Source organism: Microcebus murinus, chromosome 13, assembly GCF_040939455.1.
Source record: "Microcebus murinus isolate Inina chromosome 13, M.murinus_Inina_mat1.0, whole genome shotgun sequence".
In the NCBI taxonomy this organism is placed as follows: Eukaryota; Metazoa; Chordata; class Mammalia; order Primates; family Cheirogaleidae; genus Microcebus; species Microcebus murinus.
Window position 1 is genome coordinate 57816687 of NC_134116.1, and position 25678 is coordinate 57842364.

Sequence of the window (25678 nt, forward strand, 5' to 3'; positions counted from 1 at the left end):
AGACATTGTGAGTTTGAAGTGACGCTAAGATATCCTGGCAATGCCTAGCAGGCAATTCAGAGAAGTGCTTTAAACACTATTAAAAGGGCTTAAAGTACTTTTTTGGTATCATTTTCATGGCTCCTTTTAAGTTTCTAGCATATTCAAATCTCTTCTCCATTCCTTAAGTATGGTTATGGTGTAATGGAAAATTTAGGGTTTTAGAAATATTTTAGTTTTGTGGTGACCGATACAAAACAAGATAATTATTTTGTTTTGAAACTTCCCATTACATATGTGTCCTGTACAAAGCCATTTACGGTTACAAACCAAAGCTTGTGCCAAGGGAGTGAGGCTAATGCATTGTTCCAATCTCTGGTACAGTCTGAAAATATTAAATGAATGGTAAAACTTTTAATGTGTCCATTAACTAATACCGCTAATTGACAGTGGGGGAGTGTATGTGACAGCCTACATAAATAATTTCTGAAATATCTGTGATCCTTGTGGTTACTATTAATACTACAAAAATTCTCAGTTTCTCATGTACAATGTAATGCTTCCAATTCAATGCCGTATATGATTATATATCTTGCAAATATTTTGTTCTCTGAAGGTGCTTGGTTTGCACCTTGTCTATGTTAGTAAATGAAATTATTATTATTATATATCAGCATCTTTGTATCCCTTTCTTGCTCACCTTTAAAGAATGTATAGGTAGGTATAGGATTGAGATGCAACTGTGCAGCTGCCCTGATTATATTTTTAAGGTGAGAAAAAGTAAGCAGTACATGCAGTCTTTTCCACCTGCCCTTCCAGGATGATGTCAGTAAATTCTTTGCCATTCTTTCTTTCTCTGGTAGATGGCTAGGAAGGCAGACAGAATTTAGTTTCAAGTCCTACCTGCGCTTCATGACCTTGGACAAGTTAGAAACCTTTCTGAACCCATTTTCCTCCAAAGAAAAATGGGATCACTACTTTTCGAATTGTGTGGATGAAATGAGATTATATACCTGACCTGTTAAGAGTACTCCATAAACGATAACTTAATATTTTGGAATCACAAAATGATTTTAATTCCAAACACAAGTGCCAGAACACAGATGGGGCTTAAGGCAACTGGTGAATAAAATGGGAGAAGTGTTGACCCTAGAAAGCAGAGGGTCAGGGAGGACTTGTAAACTCAAATGCCTCCAGGACCACTGGGCAATATATATCAGTGTGTAAAGTGACCAACTGAAGAAAATAGGCATAATCTGCTTGTGCTTGTACCTAATTATGGTAGATTTTAATTTTTTTTAATAACACTACATTTCAGGGTTCAAACACAATAGCAAAGCAAAAATATCAGAGACTATACTTTTGTGACCGCTATTATATTACACGGATGCAGTAGATGGAAGGCTATTTCAGATTGGTCCCACAGATTGGAATCCTATTGAGGGCAGACAAGAACATTGGGAATTGGGGAGCAGAAGGGTGCTGAAAAGAGAGGAAGCCATAGAGAATAAGAGCACTTTCTTGACATTATTTCTACTATACCAGGCCCTGCCTTTTTGAGTAGGAAAGTTGGATGCTTCTAGTAGCCTTCGTGGTGGATAAATAGGTATGCACAGAATCACCGGGGTATCTCTGCCAAGCAACATCTAAAATTACATCTAAAATTATCCACATACCCTCCCTCTGCACAAACCAAGATTTTGTTCAACAAGTCTGCTTTGGAGCTTGGTTTGGGTGTATTTTGAAAAATACTTGGCTCGATTGAGGTGCACACGTGCAGTTGCAGACCTGTGCTCTTGGATGTAGAGGTCTCTTCTGCAGTTTATTCTTTGAAAGTATCTCTGCTCTCAAAATAGTCACTTAAGATGCATGACTACATTGTAGTTTGGCACATTTCAGTTGTCAGAGTGATTTGCTTCACTCCATAAAGGATGAAAAGAAAAAGCAACATACATAATTAAAGAGATGGGTATAGATTTTATGAGGAAGGATGGAAGAGGTATATTAAGACTGAGCAGTTGGTGACTTCAGGTATAGCAAAGCTAGTGATAAAAAGGCACATTTTAATGCCTGACTAGATAATTATGCCTGATTAGACTATTACACAAGTCAAATTATATCAAATGCAGACAATATAAATTATAATAAATGCAGACAATAAAAATTGTTATAGTACAATTAACTCTTTGCTGGTCTTGCTTTCCAATAAAGGCATTGCACTGCATGTGGATTTTTATTTCAATAAGGGCAGCTCAGGATTATTCACTAAAGATACAGCAATAAGTCCTGCATTCAGGCAGATGTGATCAGTTTGTTGTTAGGAACTTTATTAGAAATAAGAATTTCTTAATGGAAAAAGTTATTGGACATTTAAAATGACCAGAGAAGGCTGCAGAATTTCCTTCATGGCTGAATCAAAAATTGGAGTTAAAACAAGTAGCCATCTATCTTGAATAGTTTAGGTGTGGTACCTACCAGAGACTGCATGCTGAATTCTTTCAGTGATGTGCAGAGATTCTGGTGCTCTTAATTTTGGTAAGCCTTTTGCCATTTTGTAATGTTGCTTTGGGCAAGGCTAGATGCAGTGCAATTAAGGGGAGTCAATTTTTTCCTAATTTGTTGGGTGACATTTTCCTAATGTCTTCTAAGGAGTAGATCAGTAGGTCATTATCATTATTCCTATTTTTGGTGGTTTGCTAGTTAGTGACTATTTTGTTGGCAAAATTCCTCTATTTCTGACTTGTGCTCATTTGACTTTCATCTTGGACCACGATTACACAAGAAGTATATACCTTTACAGAAGAAATCTGTAAATGTATATGTGATTTCTTTCACTGCTGAGAAGACTTGTGATGCTAACATTTACTGAGCTTTGACTGCATGGCAGACACTATGCTAAATGCTCTACCTGGTTTAACTCATGGAGCCACACCTGACTCTGCAGAGCTATGAATTACTGCTCTAGTCCCACTTACCAGAGGGGAGACCGAGGCTCAGAGAACCCAGGAAATATGTCCATAGGCAGACAGGTAGGAAGGGATGCTGTTGGGATTCAGGTTAGATTGGTCTGACTCTGGAGTTTAGACACCGAATTAGACTCTGCTTTTATATTAGTGATTTCCAATTCAGAATTTGCAGACTAACAATTTCTTCTAATTCGCTTCTGTTTAGAAACTTCTCTCATTTGTAAAGTTCTAACGTGGTTGTGGAGAATAATAAAACATCTTAGACACTGGGTCTCAAATTTGGCTGTACTTTGGATCACTTGGGAGTTAAAAAGAAAAATATTGGTGTCTGGATCCTACTCTCAGATGTTCTGAGTTTATTGGTATGGAGTGTGGCCTTCACCTTGGGATTTTTTTGCCCGAGACAGACTCTCATTCTGTTGCCTGGGCTATAGTGTCATGGCGTCAGCCTAGCTCACAGCAACCTCAAACTCCTGGGGGCTCAAGCAATCCTTCTGCCTCAGCCTCCCAAGTAGCTGGGACTATAGGCATGTGCCACCACACTTGGCTAATTTTTTTCTATATATTTTTAGTTGTCTAGCTAATTTACTTCTATTTTTAGTAGAGATGGGGTCTCACTCTTGCTCAGGCTGGTCTTGAATTCCTGAATTCAAATGATCCACCCACCTTGGCCTCTCAGAGTGCTAGGATTATAGGTGTGAGCCACCATGCCCAGCTGATATTGAGATTTTAACCACCCACTCCCAGGTGATTCTACTGTGCTGCAGAGTTTTCAAACTCCTGCTTTGGAACAATGCAAAATTTTAAATTCTAAATTCCCATCTTTTTATTAGTAAAAATGTAGTGATTTTTTAATTACAGAAATACTAAGTATTTGATTTAGAATCTGCAGACAAACAAGAAAAATTTGATTAAAATGATCTGTAATCCATTCACTGAAAGATAACAGTGAAATTTTGGCTATGTACCTTTTTTCTCCCTGTGGACATTTATATATTTAAAGTCTTAACTACAATGTTACTCTTCTGTAGAATTTTATAATTAATGCCAGATTGCCTTATGTCTGTTTTATGTATTTTTTTTACCAAGAATTCTTGATTCTTATATGTACATAGTAGTGTTGTTGAATCTTTATAGGCCAGTAACTCCCAACGTGGGGCAATATCTCTATTAATGGAGAGTTTGTATGGTATCTGAGGTAGCGCTTACCGAGCTGATTTAGATGTCTCTCCTTTGGACCTCCTTGTATAGCATGTTTTCAGATAAGTAAATCCTTGGTTTACTTCTTGTCTCCTTTATGGACTCTTAAGGCAAGTCCCATGTGGTTTTTATCCCTTGGCTCTGGCATGCGGGACATGCTCAGTAAATGCTCGAATGGATGAGCAGACAGAAAGATGTATTCCAGGATCCAAGGTGGGCATGGTGGGTACAGCTTGAAAAAATTACTGAAGTAGATTCGGACATTCCTGAAAAAAAAAATCATCTGGGAATGTAGGGGTAGTAGCAAGAGACGGATAGAGTGGGGTCAAAATGAGGACAGATGCCAGGGGGCATTTTAGGATTTGTAAGTTTCAGATCCTTCAAGAAGAGTAAAACGTTCTCTGGTTCCAGAAACTTCCTGGGCTTGGCCCCCACGGGGCTCTGTCTTCCCTGGGGAATAGCTCCTCCTCCCCTCCCAAATATGGTGATGGGCTCGTGTCCTATCTTTGCATCTTTCATATCCTACTCATTTGTCATAATAAAAAGGCTGAAGTGGATAAACTCTCAGAGTAAGAACCAGATAATTTTCAGAGTTTCTCCCCTCCAGATATTTTCCTAATAAAGATTTGGGTGAGAAACCACTATAATGTGATGGAGTTCCATTAGGGTTTGACTTTCATCAGTCAAATCAGCCTGTCAGTCAACAGCTGTGTCTGTTAAAGTCTTTTCTTACAAAGGTCTGGGATGAGGAAGACTTTAAATAAGAGGGGGAAGGGCCTCAGAGCACTGAAGGGGCCTGCCAAGGAATTGCCCCAGGAGGGACGGGGCCAATGAGGGAAATGTCACAGGTTTGCTCCTTAAGCCAGGCCGGTCTAGTTAGCCCAGACAACTCCGTCCTCTCATTGAGGTATTTTTGGCACTGAGACCACAAATCCAGACATCTTTGCATTGTATGATTTATGAAGGATTTCTTTTTCATACTTTTTACAATGTTACTTTATAATCAGTAGATTTCTTAATCACATTCATAAGGCCTATAAATCAAAATAACTTTCTATTTTTTTTTTACTCTGAAAAACTAACCTTTCTATTAAAATGTATTATGATCTTTACTTTTTTTTTTTTTTTTTTTGAGACAGAGTCTCACTCTGTTGCCTGGGCTAGAGTGCCATGGCGTCAGCCTAGCTCACTGCAACCTCAAACTCCTGGGCTCAAGCGATCCTTCTGCCTCAGCCTCCTGAGTAGCTAGGACTCCAGGCATGCGCCACCATACCCGGCTAATTTTTTTTTCCTATATACTTTTAGTTGTCCAGCTAATTTCTTTCTATTTTTTTAATAAAAACGAGCATCTCGCTCTTGCCCAGGCTGGTCTCGAACTCTTGAGCTCAAACGATCCGCCCACCTCTGCCTCCCAGAGTGCTAGGATTACAGGCGTGAGCCACCATGCCCAGCCAATCTTTACATTTTTATTACTATTCATTTTAAGACAAATTTCTATTAAAAAGGAGAAATTGCAAATGTGTACATTTTACTTTATAGTGTATAAGCTACCTGCATGATTAAGTTATATTGCTGAAATCAGTTAGAATCATGGCATTTGTGTATTCCAAAAACTATTTAAAAATTAGAAGATATTCTCTATACTTCTTTCTCCCATTTTGATCAAATTCACGATGACTTTACAAGACTGTTAATGTAAAGACATTAAAGATAGTTAAAACCATTAGTCATCATGCTTTGCTTAGAATTCAGCAAAGAACAAAATGAGAGAATGAAATAGCAAGCCTGGTTTATTTGTCTGAATAATACTTGTCTCATGATAAAATAATAAATGCAAGAGAAGGAATACTTATAGTTACATCATCTAGTATAGCAAAAATAAGTAAAATAAATGCTGAAGGTGATATTTATTCAGATAACATCAGTGGCCCCAGTGAAACTTGGAGATCTCTAGAATGCTGTGCCAGTCCTCGGAGCCAGGAGTATATTATGATTTAATGGTACCTCTCTGCTGCATCTGATGAGCTGTCCTAGCAAAACATTTTGAAGCAATAAAGCATCCATTTGGCTCCTAAGTAATGAGAGAGGCCTTGCTCTTTGCATTAACTATTTATTCAGGAAGAGAAGTGACCAACTGCTAATAAGCTTTATCCAAAGAGGGTCGTGGAAAACGAAGAAATTGCAAAAGTGAGGTTCTCTTCAATTTCATATGCAATTAGCAAACACCCAGAGCTGACCGGTTGGTGCTGCTCTTCCATGTGACTTTTGGCCGGCTGTATTTAAGTGCGAGTGCCTGTCAGATGTATTTAAAGCTGCTGGGTTTAAGGAAGGACTGTGTAGCCTTAACCAATGACAAAGGAGAGGAGGCAGTGACTCGTGAGTACCTAAGACTGGCTGATCTCTCTACTGTTTTGAATAATGGACTTATTTTCTGAGATGAATAGAAGTGATTTAGGTTTGTTAGTTTACTCCTTTTGGGAAGGGTTCCTTCTATTTTTCTTTTTAGATGATTATTACTTTTTTATTACTTGTAAAATTTGCTCTATAGTGTAATGTAACATTTAGATTTATCACTTGATCAAGAGGCTTTTAACCTGAGGGAAAAAAATCCTATTTTCTGTATAAATAAATATGTAATTTATTATTGGGAAATAGTTTCTAGCTAGGGATGTAACATTTTGCTCTTGTTCCACAAGTAAATGATCTCTTCTTTGCAGTAAATGCTTAGGATTTAGTCACTTGAAGATTACAACAAGAATATTGTATTCACAAGTAAATAAGGGCTGTTTTCAAATTATTTCAGAATCTTACTTTGAAGCACTTTTGGTGCTATAAACATGGAGTTTTTATTCCTCTTGCTTTAAGGTTCTTAATATAATTAATTTGCCTTTTTTAATGACATGAAAAAAGATGAAAGTCACAATTATTTTCTTCCCTAAAGCCAACTAAAGGATTTTTATGCTAATTCTTCCTCCCTGCTCTTACTGAAAAGTAGTACAATGGAGTTCTACAAAATGGAAGAAAAAATTTTCATATAAATCATATTAAAATAGACAGTAGAAATGCTGTGTAAACTCAATATTATTTAACTATTAACAGAATATTCTTGATACCATAGTAAATCAATTATGAAATCATTTAATATTGTATTCCTTTTATTTTTAAGTTAAAAAATATTTTCCAATTGAAAACTATGTATTAATTCTAAGCTCACTGTGAATGATTTTGAAGTGTATTTAAAATCAATTTTCAAGATATATTCCATGAAATAAGAATGCATTATTTATTTGGGTTCACAGCCTTAGAAAAGGGCTAAAAAGCTTGAGTTAGTAGCAAAAGGATCAAAGAGAAGAAAAACTCCTTAGAATTTTCCTTTCCTAGACACCATTATATCATACACAGAGAACAAAACTCACTTGTGTTACAGGGAATCTTTCTTCCTTCAACAAGAAAATAAAGACTCAGGTTAGAAATGGAATTACCTCGCAAGAGGTTAGGTTTTACAGTAATCTTTCTCTTTGGGTGTTAACAATCATTAGAATGAATTATCCCTTTCAGATAATCACTCCCTTCAGAAGGCTAATGCTGTGTGCTGAGAACAGAAAAGAGATGGAGGACTGGATCAGCTCACTGAAGTCTGTACAGACCAGAGAACCTTACGAGGTAAAACAGCATCTGTCCTGTCCTCTTGTGTTCTTACCGAATAAATGTTAACCAGAGAGCTAAGGCTCTACTGTGCAGAAGTATGTGTGGACTCATCCAGCAACTTGTTTAAATTATCTTCTGAGACTTTGAACTTAAAGTGCTTTGGTTTTTAAAAAATGTTGAATTTGAAAATTTGATCATAGCCGTGAATGTTAACAAATAGTTCAGCGCCTATAGTCTTGTCCTTTTTCTGTTCGGCACATCTGTCCTAACCTCTCCTTTTTAGGTGGCCCAGTTTAATGTGGAACATTTCTCAGGGATGCATAACTGGTACGCCTGCTCCCATGCCCGGCCCACCTTCTGCAACGTGTGCAGAGAGAGTCTCTCTGGAGTCACCTCCCATGGTCTGTCCTGTGAAGGTACTGTAGCCCCCAACCCGCGTTCCCTCCGAACTGTCACCAACCAAACTGCAGACACGCCACCGCTGGTTTTATTGTAGCTTAAAGTTGAGCTCTCCACACATGGGACTAGCTTCGGAAATATTGTTGCTCAGGAAAAGATAACAGAATCATTTGAAAGGAAGCATAAATCAAAATATAGTATTTCACACCTAAGGAACTAGAAACTACTATCTAAAAAAGAATCTTTGGATCTTGTCTATCATTCTAGTATTCTTTATGCTGATTGATTATGGAGAGCAAAACTTTTTGTGAGGATAGTGTATATTCTTTGGCAGAATTTCTGATTGTATTGTTTTAAACATTGTTTTCTTTTATTTCACTTATGTTTAATTGGAATGGATGTCATCCTTTTTAATTTCTTTACAGTTTTTTTAAAAGAAGGCCTATGCCTTCTTTTAAAATGTTGTTTTCATTATAGGATTTGGGAGGTTTTTTTTTTAAGAGTAGTGACCACCAAAAGCAAATACGTTAATAATTATGAAAAGAAAACTTATAGCTTCATTAGATTTATTTAATTTCATACCTCAGTGATCACACCACTGTATACTACTTTTGGACTATATATAATGCTAATACCAGCTTTTTTCTCCAATACAAAAATTTCTTAAGTAATTTTGAATTACTTAATTTTAATTAAGTAATAAAGTAGTAATAGAGTTATAGCATTAATTGATTTTAAATTATAAAATCTGTGATATATCATTGTTTCAACTCTTTAATGTGATACTGCATAGTGGCTAAAATTGAGCTCCACAACTAAACCCTTTTTCTCTTACACTATTATAAAATGTAACCAGGAGAATAGTTTAAATCATTTAGACTTTGCTTTCCTCATCAGCAAGACAGGAATAATAATAATTTCTACCTCATAGAATCACTGTAAAAATTAAATGAGATAATACATACAATAAAACTACTTTTCTAGTCAAATAAATTGTAGAAGTCTGTAACTGTATTCTTTAAGAAATTTATCAAGTAAATGATTCCAGATTGCATCATGGAACTGATGCATTAAAATTCGCAAAAATGGAGAAGGCTTTAAACTTTTTTTTTTAGAGTTAAAGAATGATTGCAAAAAGAAATCTAATTGTCCTTTATGACTTTAGTAATCTAAAAGGGTTCATGTAGAACTGGATAACTGCTACCAGGTCTGTTAATATTATGTGGTATATTACCTCCTAGTTTCTTGTCCCCAAAATGCTAAAAGACATACCAGATCTGAGATACTCTATGGTACTCTTCTGATTTGAGAGTTATGCATTATTAAATATATTTAATTATTTAGGAATTCAGTCAATAGTGGAATGACTGAATATTTTTCTAAGCATTTTAAAAGAAAAATGAAAATTACATTAGTGGTGATAATAAGAAACTTAAAAGTCTTTAATTTATTATATTTTTCTGAAAATAATGTAGTTTTCATGACTTTTTAAAGTCTCAGTTATTGGATTAAAAATTTTTTTAGAAAATTGTGTATTAGTATTCATTTTCTCTGCCAGTAAAATTTTAAATCTGTATTATCTTGCCCATTAGTATTTTCAGACCTTTAGCAGAAGATTTTTTTAAAGGGTTTTATAAATATTTTTAAAAGTTACCTTTTTATTTTATGAGAATATGGTTACCCTGATATTTTTATCATAGTCAAAGTTAAATTTCACACCCCCCACCCAAATTTGAATAAGCTACTTGCTTGATAAACCAAAAAATATATATATATATATATATATTGGATGTAGGAAGCTTTAAAAGTTATAATGGAGATGCAAATATAATAAGAATTTGTTTAACAGTGAAGATGAATAACTTTGTATTAGAATAGAATTAGACTTCCAGTGTGTGAAGCCATCAATAAATTTAGTCTTTCTGCCCTTGTTTTTCACAATAAAATAAAGCTGTACTAGTTTGTTTTCTAGGTTTCTGTTGAATAATAACTAAATTTATTAATTTAAAGTCTTGCATTTATAAAATATTATATGAATGAAAAATAGTAGGCAGATAATATTTTCATAAATAATGCCCTAAGTCAATTGAGAATCTTAGTTATAATTTCAGAGCATATTTGTCCTTCACAGTTATTTAAACAGTAATTTAACGAAAATGTTAAATGGTAATTTTTTTTTAGTTAACAGCATCATGTGTCAACATTGGTACTTATGAATTTTTATCTTAACTGATGTTTCACATAAAGATTCAGTAAAGACTGGATATTTTAATAAAAATCATAATTTTGTTACATGTCAGTATATGTTTTAAGTTCTGTGGTTTTAAATAATGCTTAAATAGGTCAGGGGAAAGTGCTTTATTTCAGAATAAGTTGTCTGGAGAAATTTAATTGTCACCTAACAAAATTAAGGTGGCTTTTGATCATTTCCATTCCTTAGTGACCATAATTATAGTTTGGTTTGTTTTATTATTATCATTTTATGTTATATTAAGCGACTTTGTTATTCTTGAGGCTCATTGCATGAAGCACTTTATTATTACAGAAGTTAAAGTTATTATTAACTTTAATAATAAAGTTAATAATAACTTTATTATTAAATTATTTTTAATTTTTAGTTTTTGATTTTTAATGGCAAAATTTTCAAAAAACCATGAAATTATCTTAATATCATTACCCTCTTGTATGTCCTTCTTTTCCTCTTAGAAACCAAATATCAACTATTAATATCAAGTCCTTATTTGTACTTATAAATCACTCTATGGACTCTGTTGCAGGTAGTTTTAGGATTCCACTTTTGAAAAATGCCATAATAAATGAAAAGTCCTAGAGATGCTAACTGACCACAGTTTGAAATAATCACTAGTATTGGAGCAAAAGAGAGCAGGTCATGATAAACATTTTATTCAAGCTAAGCTTACTTCCTGTAGTGCTGTGTCTTCACACTTACTGTTTGTTCAAAGTACACAAAAGAGGAGGCAAGTGAAACATTTCCATGTGTACAAACTAATATTTTTCAAGGATAAGCCAGCTCAGTTTAAGTGGCCATTGATATATAGGCGAGTCATGACAGCTGGGCATTGTGAAATTTGGCTATAGACATCTTAGTTATTTTATCTGAACCTTCCATTTTCATGTTACATCGAATTAGGACAGATTAAAGAGAATGGTGTATAAGAAATCATTCAAAATTTTTTAATGATTGACTATCAGAAATTCAAAAAAATCATGAGAATGAGTCACTTTACATTTAAATGGAGCAATAATTACCTTATTGTTTCCATGGAAATGACCTTTACTTTAAACTATTTACCTGAAAAGTCAGGAACAGATGTATTAACAACATCAGTATCCACTAATACTTGAATAACTGATATCCTTAGAGGGATACATGTGTTTAGTAGTAGATAAGTTCTGATTTTCATAAGCATGGGTAATTTTTCAAATAACCTGTAGTTTACTTGTTTTTCCATTTATGGGTGGCTTCTTACTTAGCTATTTCCTCTTATTTCTCTTTTATAAGCTCCTTTATGATAACGTGGCTGGGGAGAATTAGTGAAGCCTGTAGTGGGAACATCGCTTCGTCATTCATTCTTCTGCATTTGTCATTTGGTCATCGCAACATAATACTTTTAAAAGATAGTGCCGTGTTTGTGACCCTCATCGACTAATTTTCTGTGATACTTGGATATTTTCTTGTACTTGCACTTTAAAACTCCTGAATTATCTTTACCTTATTGCATTTTCAAGATGCTTCTTATCAGCATGTTATACATAGAGGAAAATACAAATAGCATGCAGCTCAATGAATTTTCACAAATTAGACACATTCATGTAATCAGCACCCAGACTTAGAAGTAGAATGTTACCAGCAGTCCTGTTACCAGATGTTATTTGCTTCTCTGTGTGTGTGTTGTCTCTTTTCTCTTGAAGCACTAATTCTTTTGTATTTATTTCCTTTCTGTACTTCTCAGCAATCTATCTACAGCTTGATAAAGGTGCTTCATAAACGCAGAGCCATATTTGTTTTTTAGAATACCATTACTATTGTTGGAGAGTAATTTAAATTTTTTAAAAAATAGTTGTTTTCCTTCTGTCTCCTCTTACCCTTTTATCATTTCATGCTGTGTTTTCCTTTCAATTGATCCAAAAGTACTTCTTCACTTAAAAATGGATGCTTTTTTTTTTTTTAGTATGTAAATTCAAGGCTCACAAAAGATGTGCAGTGAGGGCAACGAATAACTGCAAATGGACCACCCTGGCCTCCATTGGGAAGGACATCATAGAAGACGAAGATGGGGTGAGCAGCTGCCCTGCCTCTGATCTCTCTTAGCACCTCATCTCTTATCCTGTGCTCTTGTGGAAACTAATGATAGAGAGATAAGTGAGAATGTTTGTTGTTAGGATTACATGGGAAGTTTTAGTTGATTATGCTTTTATTTTTAATTCAATCCTTCATAGCTTTCTTCAGCTCTTAGGTTTTGGGGGAAATCTGTTGTGAATAGGGCGTAGGAGTGGCTGTTGTGCTAGGCTAGTGTTGTAGACCTTTATCTGACACACTCCGAGATATTCTTAAAGGCATAGCTCAGATGATCACGCTCCAGATTTGGGGGCCTCCTCTCCACAGTACCCCCACCTTCAAAACCTTGCCGCCATTGCACCCTGCATAGGAGTCTCTGATAGCACTTAGTGATCACGTGATCACAATCCCTTTGCATGCCTTTCTCCTCAGCTAGATTGCTGCCTGAATCTCAGAGGGTAGGGCTTTCATCCTTTCATTTGTGTCCCTACAGGGTTTAGGCTTGATAGATGCTCAGTAAATATGGGGTGAATGAGTGAAGGCCATGCATTATATGTATTAGCGACTCCCTAGTGTAAGAAGTCACTCAGCACCTTCCCTGGGGTGAGCGTGGTGTCTGCCACGTCTTCACTCTGGCTGCCCTTTGTTCCTGCTCCACAGGTCGCTATGCCTCACCAGTGGCTCGAGGGCAACTTGCCTGTGAGCGCCAAATGTGCTGTCTGCGACAAAACGTGCGGCAGTGTTCTCCGTCTACAAGATTGGAAATGCCTTTGGTGTAAAACGATGGTGAGGGCTTTGGAATCATTTCGTCGTTCTTAATTGTTAGCTTCTTTCCCTAACTTTGTTGTCTGTGTGGTTTGCAGGTAAAGCAAAGAATTTATGGCAGAGCAGAGTCTAGTAATGCACACCCCCTATTGTGACATCCTTCTTTTCTTAAAGTGTATGTCTTCCAATTCTGTAATGTTTTCAGATGCCCTTTTTGTAATACTTACTCTTGTCCGTATATTTTCTATGTCTCAGGATCTCTCTCCTACAGGTTTTTTTTTTTTTTTTTGAGACAGAGTCTCACTTTGTTACCCAGGCTAGAGTGAGTGCCATGGCGCCAGCTTAGCTCACAGCAACCTCAAACTCCTGGGCTCAAGCAATCCTCCTGCCTCAGCCTCCCGAGTAGCTGGGACTACAGGCATGCGCCACCATGCCCGGCTAATTTTTTCTATATATATTAGTTAGCAAATTAATTTCTTTCTATTTAGAGTAGAGACAGGGTCTCACTCTTGCTCAGGCTGGTTTTGAACTCCTGATCTCGAGCAATCCGCCCGCCTCGGCCTCCCAGAGTGTCTCCTACAGTTTTGCTGATTTTCATTGTTTTTTAATCCACACAGAGGTTTGCTATTTTCAGGCCTGTTCTACCACCCGTTGCACCCAGAAAGCCCTGCCCTGGTGTGCCACCAAATTTTGGTTGACACGCAAAATGTAATTTTGCTACAACCCTGGCAGATGGAACACTGAGTTTTTTAGGCCATGCACTGATGTAATTTCAATTATGTACATTTATGTTAAATAAGTAAATATTTAAAAACTTCTTTGCATGTGCAAGAAACAGGTGAAAAGCACGTACATCGTAATGTTGAGCCAGCAGCAAGGAATGGTCTCATGCCGGACGTGTTGGGGACAGTACCTCTGGACTGCGTGAGGGCAGGCAGAGCAGGAAGGAGGCCACACAGACAGTGGTGTGGGGTTGAGAGCCACAGGGTGAGGAGGCCAGAGCTGTAAGCCCTCATCTCAGCACCGGACGATGCTGTCCTTCGATGACAGTGATCGCCTTGCACGGGGGCTGATCTGTTTAGTGTTGTTTTGAGTCTTGTAATCTTAAAGTTGCTGCCCCAAATTTGGAAGTCAACCCCAAATTTAAAAAGGTGGAAAAAGCCACTGCTTGTGGTAAGTATGATATAGATCAGCAAACATAAGGGATGTGAGTGTGTTGTGTTGATTTCCTAATCAATAAGACTGTCTCCATAGGCCACAAAAGAAAATAAGTCCTACAACTTTTCAGTTAAGCCTGGTAGTTAATCTGTGTTTCTTTTTAATTTTTAAGTCAAATGTGATTCTTTTTGTTTTCATGTTTTTGTTATTCTTCATCAATTGCCTCTTTTATTAGCCATAGGTGTGTTACTTTTTATTTCTCTTGTGCAATTTAATATAGATACTGTTACAGATGTCTCTCTTTGGAATCTTAGTACCATACTAACCCCTAAAACCCTCTCACGTCATTTTTGGTTTCAAAGGAGTGCTACCCATAAATGAGATTTTAAATCGTCATCCCACCTAAGATTTCTTTTTGAGGGGACAACCACTGACAGCACTTCCTGCTATCTTTATCAGTCTATACATTTGCTTGTCTATTTTTCTACTTCTAGAGCTTCAGCTGTTCATTTCTAACTTATTAGAAAGAAAACATATCATGTATGTGATGAATATATATATATATATATATATATATATATATATATATATGTATATAATCTACTTTTATTTAGTCAGTAGTTTTAAAGTCTCCTAACTTTAACAGTGGATATTAATTAGGTTTTTTCATTCTACTTGCCCCCAATTTTTTAAAATTTCACGAAAAGAATAACAGCAGTATTACAAATGACAACAGGGGGGACATTCTAGAATGTCTTTTCCCTCTTTTTTCCTAGCAAACTCAAATCTCATCTTTGTTGTGATATCATTCCTGCTTCCCCCTATTTAAGTTAGACATGCTGGTTTCTGAGTCACCATCCCCTGTAATACCTCGCTCATTCTTATACTTCCTGTACACTATCATTTATCTGTTTACATATTAATACTATTTTGCCTTTAAAATATGCATTTCTAACAGCATGATATCTAGTGCCTAAAACATAGTCATGCAGTAAAAAAAAAAAACCAACAAATAAAAACCAAGCCAAAAAGCCCACAGTTCCACATCCCCAATGAGTCAACTCATAATCTTTCCAGCTGTTGTCCAGTCTCTGGGACATAGTTTTACCTTTTCTGTAAAAATAGTGAAAATATAATTTTATCTTTTGCTTTTCTCATTTATCATTATTTTAAATATCTTTGTTTTGTACCACGATTCTCGTGCATTTTTTAATTCCTTTTAAAACTGTCTGTGCATGTTCATTTTTCTAAAATGCATTTGGATTGTTAATTATTGTAACTCATAATAGGAAACTGTCCAAAAACAGGTCACCAGCAGAATAAGGATCACTATTGAATTTCAGTTATTCTCTTAAGAGTTTTGAAAAATACAGGTTTAATTAGTGTGCCAGTTTTCTTAAAGAACTAACAAAATAAAGCCATAATAAATAAGTGTGTGATGAAGTGTCTGCTTGTACTGGTTAAAACATATGAAAGGCTCTCTGGCTAAGCACAGAAAGTATTCTAAATTGCCTGGGTCCTACTCACTAAGTTAGCCCCGCTTTTGCTCTGAAAAGTATCTTGAGTGACCTTGAAATGTTCAGCACATTTACTGAGTACCTAGTATGGCCGTTACTTTCCTTGCCTTCACAGAACAACAGTCTAGCTAAGAAAATAGGCATAGGCGTCCTTGTAACTATAATAATAAGAAAATGCCATATAAGAAATGTGAATAGAAAGTTATAGGATTACTGCAGACAGAGCAGGCACATTATAGATTTTATTGGTGTTTATTAAATTCTGTAAGAATTTTATAAGGTAGATGCCACCAATTAATTTTTTTGGACAGTGATATTGATATACTGGTTAGCTTCCCAGCTTTCTCTCTCTTTCCCTTTCTTCTTCCCTTCTTCCCTTTTTCTCTTTTCCCCTCCCTTTTTTTTTCCTCTCTCTTTTCCCCCCTCTACACTCCCTCTCCTCTCGTTTTCTCTCCTTGCCCTCACCAGGTGTTCATTGACCATATATTCTTTCCCCAGACAATCACAAAAATAGACGGCACAAACCAAACTCAAATTCCCATATCTAAAATGTTTAATCTGTTCCATAGAAGCATGAATATTGTGTCATTAAAGCAGTTTATGCATTACTGAACATTTTGTGATGCAGTTGACCCTAGATTATCAAATTTGTTTTTATGATTCTTGAAGGTTTATTTGTTTGTTATTAGGTACACACTGCCTGCAAAGATTTATACCATCCTATATGTCCACTTGGCCAATGTAAAGTATCTATCATACCTCCAATTGCACTAAATAGCACCGATTCCGATGGTATGTAGCAGTAGTGTAAGTATGTATATTTCTGGTATATTTAATGTTGATATGTACAGTTATTTTCCTAGAATAAATATAACTGTAATTGGTTGCTCTGGTCAGTTTTTATAAAATAATTCCATTTAAATTGCTGAACAGTACATTTAAAAGAATTTTGAAAGAATATATTTTAATGAAAGTTATAACATAGCTATTAATATGTTGGTGAGATTACTGTGTATAGGTCTTTTAGGTTTAATGTTTCAGTAAATAAAATAAGATCATTATTCTGTATGGAAATGCAATCTGAAAAGGTTAATTTTTATAAGCATTTTTTTCCCTCCATAATTGAAACTTCCCTTTAGCATGGCTGTTATTAAAATCTATTTTTCTATAATTTCATCACAGGAATTTATATTCCTATAATGCACTTTTTCCAGAATTTTACAACTTAATTGTAAGTGCTATAGGAACTCCTTTACAACACTGATTTTGGTATAGCGTACTAATAACCTCCTTCTAAGCGAGCCATATTACAAAAGGCTTTTACCGTTTAATATGCCATTTTATGTAAGAGACTTGAGCAACCATAGATTTTGGTATCCATGGGGGTCTTAGAGCCAATTCTCCATGGATACCAAGGGAGGACTGTACTATTTTTAATGTCATGCATTGATATCATTCTTTATGTTTTCCAAACTTTTTGTATAATTTATGCCAACAGGTATCTTAGATATAAACCTCAAAAGATGTAATGTTTTTTTAAAACCTGTGCTATTAACAGGTCTTTCTTCCCTGTACTAATAGATCAAGGTTCTTTTGTTTACTATAAATTTAAAAATATTTTCCCAGGCCTCAGCAAGGAGCAGTTAAAATATTTTAAAATACTGAATAGGAACATATGAATTCTTTGACGAATGTGAATTTACAGCCTGTGATTAGTTTTTTTTTATAATTAAATCTAGCTGAGGCAATTGGTATATCTCAAATTATCTGTGACTAATAATTTTATTAATATCATCTTTGGTATGATTTTCATTATACAGCATATTTTTAAAAGATTAGTTCTATATTCTTAGTATGCAAATAATTAACCTATCTCCATTTTGGAAGCTAAATTATAACTTAATGTTTCAGTAATAAACAAGGTTCTTTATTTTTATGAATTTGTCTTCTTTTCTTTGAATGTTACTAATTCAAAAGAGAAAGCTGTATGTATTGATTGTGTACTGTGTTGTTTTTTTTTTTAACAGGTTTCTGTAGAGCCACGTTTTCATTCTGTGTTAGTCCTCTATTGGTTTTTGTCAATTCTAAGAGCGGAGATAATCAGGGAGTAAAGTTCCTGCGTCGTTTTAAACAGTTGCTAAATCCGGCTCAGGTGTTTGATTTGATGAATGGAGGCCCTCATTTAGGGTAATTGATTATTGATAAATCGTATTTGAATGCAGTGTCACACTATGCATGGAATGTGTCTGGCTTTTCAGCTCGTGAAAATTGTAGATTCCTCTAGATTCCCTCCCTTTTTAAAGCTCTAATGATAAGTTTTAACACAAACTTTTTGATGGTTCTACAACTGCCTTATATAAATTCCAAAATTGATATTGAAATTGACAAATTCCCAAATTTGTTTAGAAAATGTTTTAGAATATATCCTGTATCAAACAATACTGTTTGTTCAGCTGCAAGAAAGATCAACTTGCCTAACTATAGAATGCAAAAATAGTATTAGAAAATGATTTGCCTGGAAGGCCAATATTGATTTATATGTAATATAATCAATTATTTCACCAAAGTACAGGTACTATCATGAATCTCAAGGACAGTTCATCAGACTCAGTTCATACAAAATAACAAAGAAATACTTTTGTTGACTGTTCTTTTTAACTTTCTGAAATGTCATTACTTAAAATCTGAAAAAAAAAATGAACTAAATATTTTCATTGAGGGAAATATACCTTGAGGAACTTTTAATATATTTTATTGTATGTATATGATTTTTCTTAAGAGGTACTATTATGTCTTTAGTCTCTATATGATTTACTTAGGCCAAGTCAACCTTTCTCTTGGGTTTCACTATTACCTTAAAGCATGAACACAGAAGTAGAAATGAGAATTTTAGATACCAGTGCCTCACTAGGCCTTTCATGTTTTGTATGATATTTCCCTTTGTCTTCTCTTTTTGCCTGTTTTCTTCGTCCCTTTGGGATCTGCCTTCCTGTTTCTAGTGCCTTTTCCTTGCCAAGTGTCGGGCTTTTCTGGCCACATGGGTGGTGGGTCTTCTCCTTGACATCTACCTTCTTCCTTTTCTCTGTGCACATCTTTCCTGTCCTCTGCTGGGGGCCTAGTGTTTCCTCCTCTAGCCTCTCTTCTCTCCTTCTTTGTCTCTGCCATTCTGGGTGGTTTTGTGTCCCTTCTGAACACATCTGCTTTTCATAATCCTTTCAAGTTCCACAATTGTATAGTCTTGATATTTATTTTTCCCATTCATCTGCTAAGACTCCAAGGATCTCGCTGTGAAACTTCTTGAGATTGATCCTCTAATACATTTTTCAGATTTTCCACAATACTTGGGGTGTACAAAGGTACTGGTAGGAGATGGGATGTGTCAAAAGTTGAGATGAAGTAAGATAGAAACAAAGGATTGGCCTGAGAATAGGAGAAGAGGAGGAGGAAAAGTGAGTTGGGGGTTCTAAGAGTGGCATTTAATACGTTGGTCTCTTTAGGAACTGCCCAAGTGCCACTCAGTGTACCAGCACCTTGGATTCCCCAGCCATGGTTTGTAATTCTTAAGGGAATAATTTATCCTTGTTAATAGAAAGAGAAAAAACACTGCTTTCACCATCTCGTATGACTTTACCTTTCCCAGTCTCTGCTGCTTTTTTGTTTTCTTATTTCTCGCTCCTCTTTTTTCCTAATTTTTATCTTCTTTTCTATTTATAATTCCCTCCACTGCTTATCATTCAGAAGTTTCCTGAATGATAAAATTGCACCTAATTTTTACAGTATAATTAATGTGTAGGAGGAGTTCTTGTATCTAATCTGAACATGAACACCAATAAATACAGAATAGCAAAGAATCAAGGAAAATGATTTTTATTTCTTTATACTAAAATGAAATGCTTTTTTACTTTCAGCTTAAGATTATTTCAGAAGTTTGACAATTTCCGGATTCTTGTGTGTGGAGGAGATGGAAGTGTAGGTTGGGTTTTGTCAGAAATCGATAAGCTCAACTTGAACAAACAGGCAAGTGCTGATTCTTTTTATGGCTGGTCAACATGAATGAGTGCTAACATATTTGCCAGGGGGGTGCAGCAATGCAATAGCCCCTATTTCTCAACTTGTCTGAACGTCTCCCTGTTGTGCCATCTTTTAGTGTCAGCTAGGAGTACTGCCTTTGGGTACAGGAAATGACCTTGCTCGAGTTCTTGGCTGGGGAGGCTCATATGATGACGACACTCAACTTCCTCAGATACTCGAGAAGCTGGAACGGGCCAGCACTAAAATGCTGGACAGGTAAGAGTGCATTCTTTGCTAAATAGTAGGTTGAAAGTGGCACACTGAAATCATTTTTTTAGAAATTTAAATTTTACTGACTAGAAGTCCCACGAAGGCAGAGATTTCCTGGTCTTGTCCACCGTTTCATTCCTGAAATGGATGAAGAACAGGCCCTGGCACAGAGAAGATGCTCCCTCAGTGTGTTTTTTGAGTGAATGGTTGAATCGTGAAAAAAAAAAAAAAACCTAGTCCAATGAACCCATTATTTTAGTGACAGAAGAATATGTTGATACTATTTACTTTTATTTACTGTTTAGATCAGAAAGCTCAAATAATTAATTTTGGGGGGTGCTTTTGATATGCATAATAGGTAGGCTCCCATTACTTTGCAGTTTCAGAAAAGCTAAAAAAGTCTTTATATTTGGGAATACACCTCGGTATCGTACCGAAATCTGTGTCTCTCGGTAAGAAAAACAAAAAAACAAAAACAGAATGCCTTTAGATATATTGGACTATCTTTTTAAAATCATGCATATTAAGAATAAGCCGGGTGCAGCAGCTGACGCCTGTAATCCCAGTACTTTGGGAGACCAAGGAGGAAGGATCACTTGAGCCCAGGAGTTCAAGACCAGTCTCAGCAACATAGAGAGACCCTTTCTCTACAAAAAATAAAAAAATTATTTTTATTACCAGAGGTGGTGGTGTGCACCACCTGTAGCCCCAGCTATTCAGGAGGCTGAGCCAGGACAATCCTTTAAGCCCACGAGTTCGAGGTTGCATTGAGCTATATGATTGCACCACTGAACTCCAGCCCAGGCCACAGTGAGACCCTGTTTCAAAAAAAAAGAATGAATTGATGCAACAAAGAACTAAATATTAATAAAAAAAATCCTTTCCTAGGGACAGGGAAGTATTAGAAAGATAGCTTCAAATGAAAGAACTGCCACTGGGTTTATGCTATTCCTGATCACATCTCTTAACTGCTTTCTCTCTGAATGTCCATGTATAAAGAAGAAATCACAATGTGAGTACCCTGAGCATTATGGAGGAGGTGTTTAGAATTTGGGAAGAGGGAACAACAGGACTCAGTTAGCTGTAACTCTCCACCGTCTGCTGTAAGCAGAAGACAAATGTCAAAATATCATTATAAACTTGAGCTTACATGCATCAAAACAACTTTGATAGAATTAGCCATCTGTGGAACTCTTCCCGAAAATAACAAAATCTCATCAGGGAGCCACCAATCTAAAATGTAATTACGATGAGGAGCTATAACCTAATTAATTGTAACCTTGCCTGTCATAGGTAACGTTGCAATGGTTGATTCTTTTGTGGACAGAGTATCTTAAAAGAGAGCTGGGCAGCAGAGGGTTTGTGACTATCTAAAATGCCTGTGTGAGAGGGACACTCCAGTAGTTATAAACCTTTGCATAAAGGTTTATAATCTAATATGGTGCTGGATTTAGTCTTTAAAAGAGCTTGGAGGTTAGAAAAAAAAAAGGTAACTATGTGAAGTGATGGAAATATTAATTAGCATTATGGTGGTGATTATTTCACGATGTATATGCATATCATAACATCAAGTTTGTATACCTTAAATATATACAATTTTTATTTGTCAACTGTACCTTACTAAAGCTGGGGGGAAAAACTGGAAATAAATAAGTAAAATCACAATTCTGTGTAAAAGAGCCTGGAGGTGACTTCCCAGACAACTGTCAAATTCTGTGTTTACCAAACACAAAGTATTTTAAATGCTCTCTTTATTGCACATTTAAAGATCACTCTCAGTTCATCCTAGGAAAAGCTGTTAGGCATTTCCTCCACTCTGGGTGTATACTTTTCCCTGATGTGTTACAGAAAATCACTTCTCCAGTGTTTAGCCAAGAAACAGTAACCCTTGATGAAATTCCTTGATACCTACAGGCTTGCAAAAAACACAAGAAAAAAAAATTCGAAGGGGATTCAAAAACCTAGAACCATTATTAAAAACATACATGTATTTTGTTCTTGTGTTTTCCTTATTAATTTGCTGTTTGTAAAGAGCAGGTGAAAAAAATCATTGTTTAACATTCCAAATTATATAAAACATTCCAAATATTTTCCTATATTAATTTATTTGATTCTCAAAACAACACTGTGGGGTGGCTCAGAAAAGCATTGTTATGACTATTTTATAAAGATGAGAATTGAAGTTTGTAGAGACAATGGGAGTAACAGCAACTAATAATTTTTGTCTGCCTGGCACATCTAGTAGTTGCTTTGCTTTATATATTGTCTCATTTAATCATTGTTGTACTCTTAGAGATAGCTAATATTGTCTTCTCCATTTTTCCAGTAAAAAAAATCCTTATTTTTTACATTATCTAAGTTATATAGCTAGTAAGTGATTGAATTGGCACCACAAATCAGAATCTCAAGGTCTTTTCTCAACATTTCACTCTCTCCCCTTTAATGCATGTTAAGTGCCAGGGGTCCTTTGCTTCTGGCCTTTAACTCTGCTTAGCTGGTGCCAATATTCGTCTCTTCCTCACTCTTTCCTCTGTTGCTGCCACTTTCTCCTGTTTCATCAGCTCCAACCATTTCCTTTTGAGGAGGAAGGTGCAAGGAGCTTAGACGTTTGACATTCCCATTTCTTCAACTGTCTTTTGACCTGAGAAGTATCTCCACCTATAAGGAACTTGACTTTTATGTCTGCAATTACAGTTTTCCCTGTTTGGATAAAGTTTAATTGTTTTGTTTACTTGTGTTATACTTGTTTTCTACACTAGACTAGAAGCTTCATTAGGGAAGCCTTATTCAACCCTGTCTGTCACTTTGGGATGCCCATTACAGTGTATCTGTTGCATGGATGAGTGAATGAATGAATGAGTGGATGAATGGCTTTTGGTGCTCAAATATATATTTCTTTATAGTATTTTTATGTCAAGAGTTGAATAGTAGTGCTATTCAGTCTACATATCCTAACATATATGTTTATTGGGGAATTTTTTGGGAATGTTGACTTTTATGCAAAGATTTATTCTCATTAGTCTTAATGATACACTAGGCTCTGTTTAAATATTGATCTTGGGATTTTCCTGTAGGTTCTGTTACTGGTTTCAGCTGTGTTACGCTTTTCTTAAAATTCATGTGTTACAGTATTGCTTTTATTATGCCTCATTTCTGTATAAAAACTTTATTTCACAGCTTTTTATAATATTAGTCTGTGATAATGTTCTTGCCCACTTTTTCTTCCCAAATCTGGAAATTATTATTTTAGATAGGAGACTGGGCTTATTCTGAGTTGATTGCTTTCCTCACCAAGTGATTCAATATTTGCTTTGAAATTAATACTTATAGCTAATTGAAATAAATTTGCTTCAATTAGATATTATTAATATTTCCCCATTAATCCCATCCTTATATTCATTTGTTCTGAATTTAAGAAGGAACATTTCACTAATTTTCTTTTCATAGGTAGTATGCATTTATTTAATCTAGGACATTGTTTTAGAACTTTGGATTGTGACTCATTGGTATTATAATTTGTAATCTAATAAGTAAATAATGAGCATTATTTGAAGAGTAGAATAGAAATGTCAGAATACATTGCACCTAATGGAGAAGGGACAGTGTTATTACATATGTACATTTTTTACTGTGGGCCATGGCCTTAAAACATTTGGAAGCCACTAATAAGAAAAATGGTAAGATGTGGAAATCATAAATTACAAACTCAACCTTTTATGAAATGACCAAAATTCCATCTCCTTCCCCATTTTTGGCTGTTTTCAGATATAATAAACCATAGTTCATGAATATAAGTGTGTATATATATATATATATATATATATATATATATATATATATGAGATGGGAATAGTTTATTAAATTTTAAAGCAATTTTAGAGCAAACATTTTTCTCCCTTCAGGTGGAGTATAATGACGTACGAACTCAAATTGCCACCAAAGGCTTCTCTACTTCCGGGACCTCCAGAAGCATCTGAAGAACTTTATGTAAGACTTAACCCTTTTTCTATTTGTCATTTGGAATGGGAGTAGCTATCTTGAAAAACAAATGAGAAAACTTGTAAGAAATGGTAGCATATTTATTTAATTTAATTTTTATTTTTTGGAGTGTGGACCCATTAGCTACTTACAGTCCTTTCTTTTGGAGTGAAGAATCCTGAAGGTCTAGGTTAGAGTCCTCCCGTGACCACCCACACTGGGAACATGAACTTAGCCCAGGCACTGGCCCTCCTGAGCCTCTGTTAACTTCATCTGTAAAATGAGACTACAAAATTGTGAGGATCAAATGACATAACAAATGTGTGTGAAGCACGGGGCATGCAGTTCTCCCTGAATATTCTACCTGCCTGTTTCCTTTTTATCAGCAGGGCTCCAGGTAGGCCAGCTGGTAACAGTTCCCTGCTAGCTTGTACTCAGCTTCTGTGTTGGCCAGGAGCACCTATGTGATTGTTAGGTATTGGCCCAGCTCCCTTGAACAATGTCCAAGCACACCAATACTCTGGCCAGAATATTATACATCTTCCCTCTTACTGCGTTGCCTGCTCTTTGGAGGGGGCAGTAGGACAGGTCTCCGGGTTAAGCCTGTTGACCCACATAAAACAAAGGAAGAAAGAGCGTACTTCGTTCCAACCTTGCCACAAGCCAGAGGACTAAAGTTTTTAGACGTTTTTTAAAGATTCAGCATTCTGATTACACCTCAAAGCAGCGGAGATTTAAAACAGAACCTGACTTTCAAAGGATTATTCTCTGACTCATTAAGACCATTTGATCTGCGAAAGCTTATTTTTCCCTTTAGGAAAATGTGTCTATTTTACAGTCGAAATCTTTGTTTTGTCATTAAGAAAATTATGATCTTATCAAAACTAAGGCAAGGGATGATAACCAGAAATACGTTTTTTAGAGAAGATAATTGCATTTTTAAAACTTTTTCCGATATAAAGGTAGCAAAAATTGCTTCTAAAAAATTTTGAAAATCCAAAATTATATGAAAAAAAGTCACGTGTAGTAATATCACCCAGAGACCCAGAGATAATCTTTTTTTTTTTTTGAGACAGAATCTCGCTTTGTTGCCCTGGCTAGAGTGAGTGCTGTGGTGTCAGCCTAGCTCATAGCAACCTCAAACTCCTGGGCTCAAGCGATCCTTCTGCCTCAGCCTCCCGAGTAGCTGGGAGAACAGGCATGCGCCACCACGCCCAGCTAATTTTTTCTCTATATATTAGTTGGCCAATTCATTTCTTTCTATTTATAGTAGAGATGGGGGTCTCGCTGTTGCTCAGGCTGGTTTCGAACTCCTGACCTCGAGCAATCTGCCCGCCTCGGCCTCCCAGAGTGCTAGGATTACAGGCGTGAGCCACCGCACCTGGCCCAGAGATAATCTCTATTAAAGATTAATATATTTGCTACTTTATTCCAAGCAACATTTTTAGTTGTAATATTATTCTGACTATAAACATAATATGTTTTTA

General features: G+C 35.7%; 1 protein-coding gene across 3 annotated transcripts in view; it reads left to right on the forward strand.

Moving 5' to 3' along the window:
- The window catches only part of DGKH (diacylglycerol kinase eta), a 170887-nt gene that overhangs the window by 82420 nt on the left and 62789 nt on the right, over nt 1-25678 (forward strand). For all 3 annotated transcript variants that reach the window (XM_076009416.1, XM_076009418.1, XM_076009417.1), the window contains 9 exons: nt 7704-7808; nt 8077-8209; nt 12386-12492; nt 13153-13278; nt 16622-16724; nt 17960-18119; nt 19841-19949; nt 20080-20219; nt 24116-24200. In XM_076009416.1, coding sequence (XP_075865531.1) covers nt 7704-7808; nt 8077-8209; nt 12386-12492; nt 13153-13278; nt 16622-16724; nt 17960-18119; nt 19841-19949; nt 20080-20219; nt 24116-24200 — 1068 coding nt within the window. The remainder of the gene's footprint in view (nt 1-7703; nt 7809-8076; nt 8210-12385; nt 12493-13152; nt 13279-16621; nt 16725-17959; nt 18120-19840; nt 19950-20079; nt 20220-24115; nt 24201-25678) is intronic.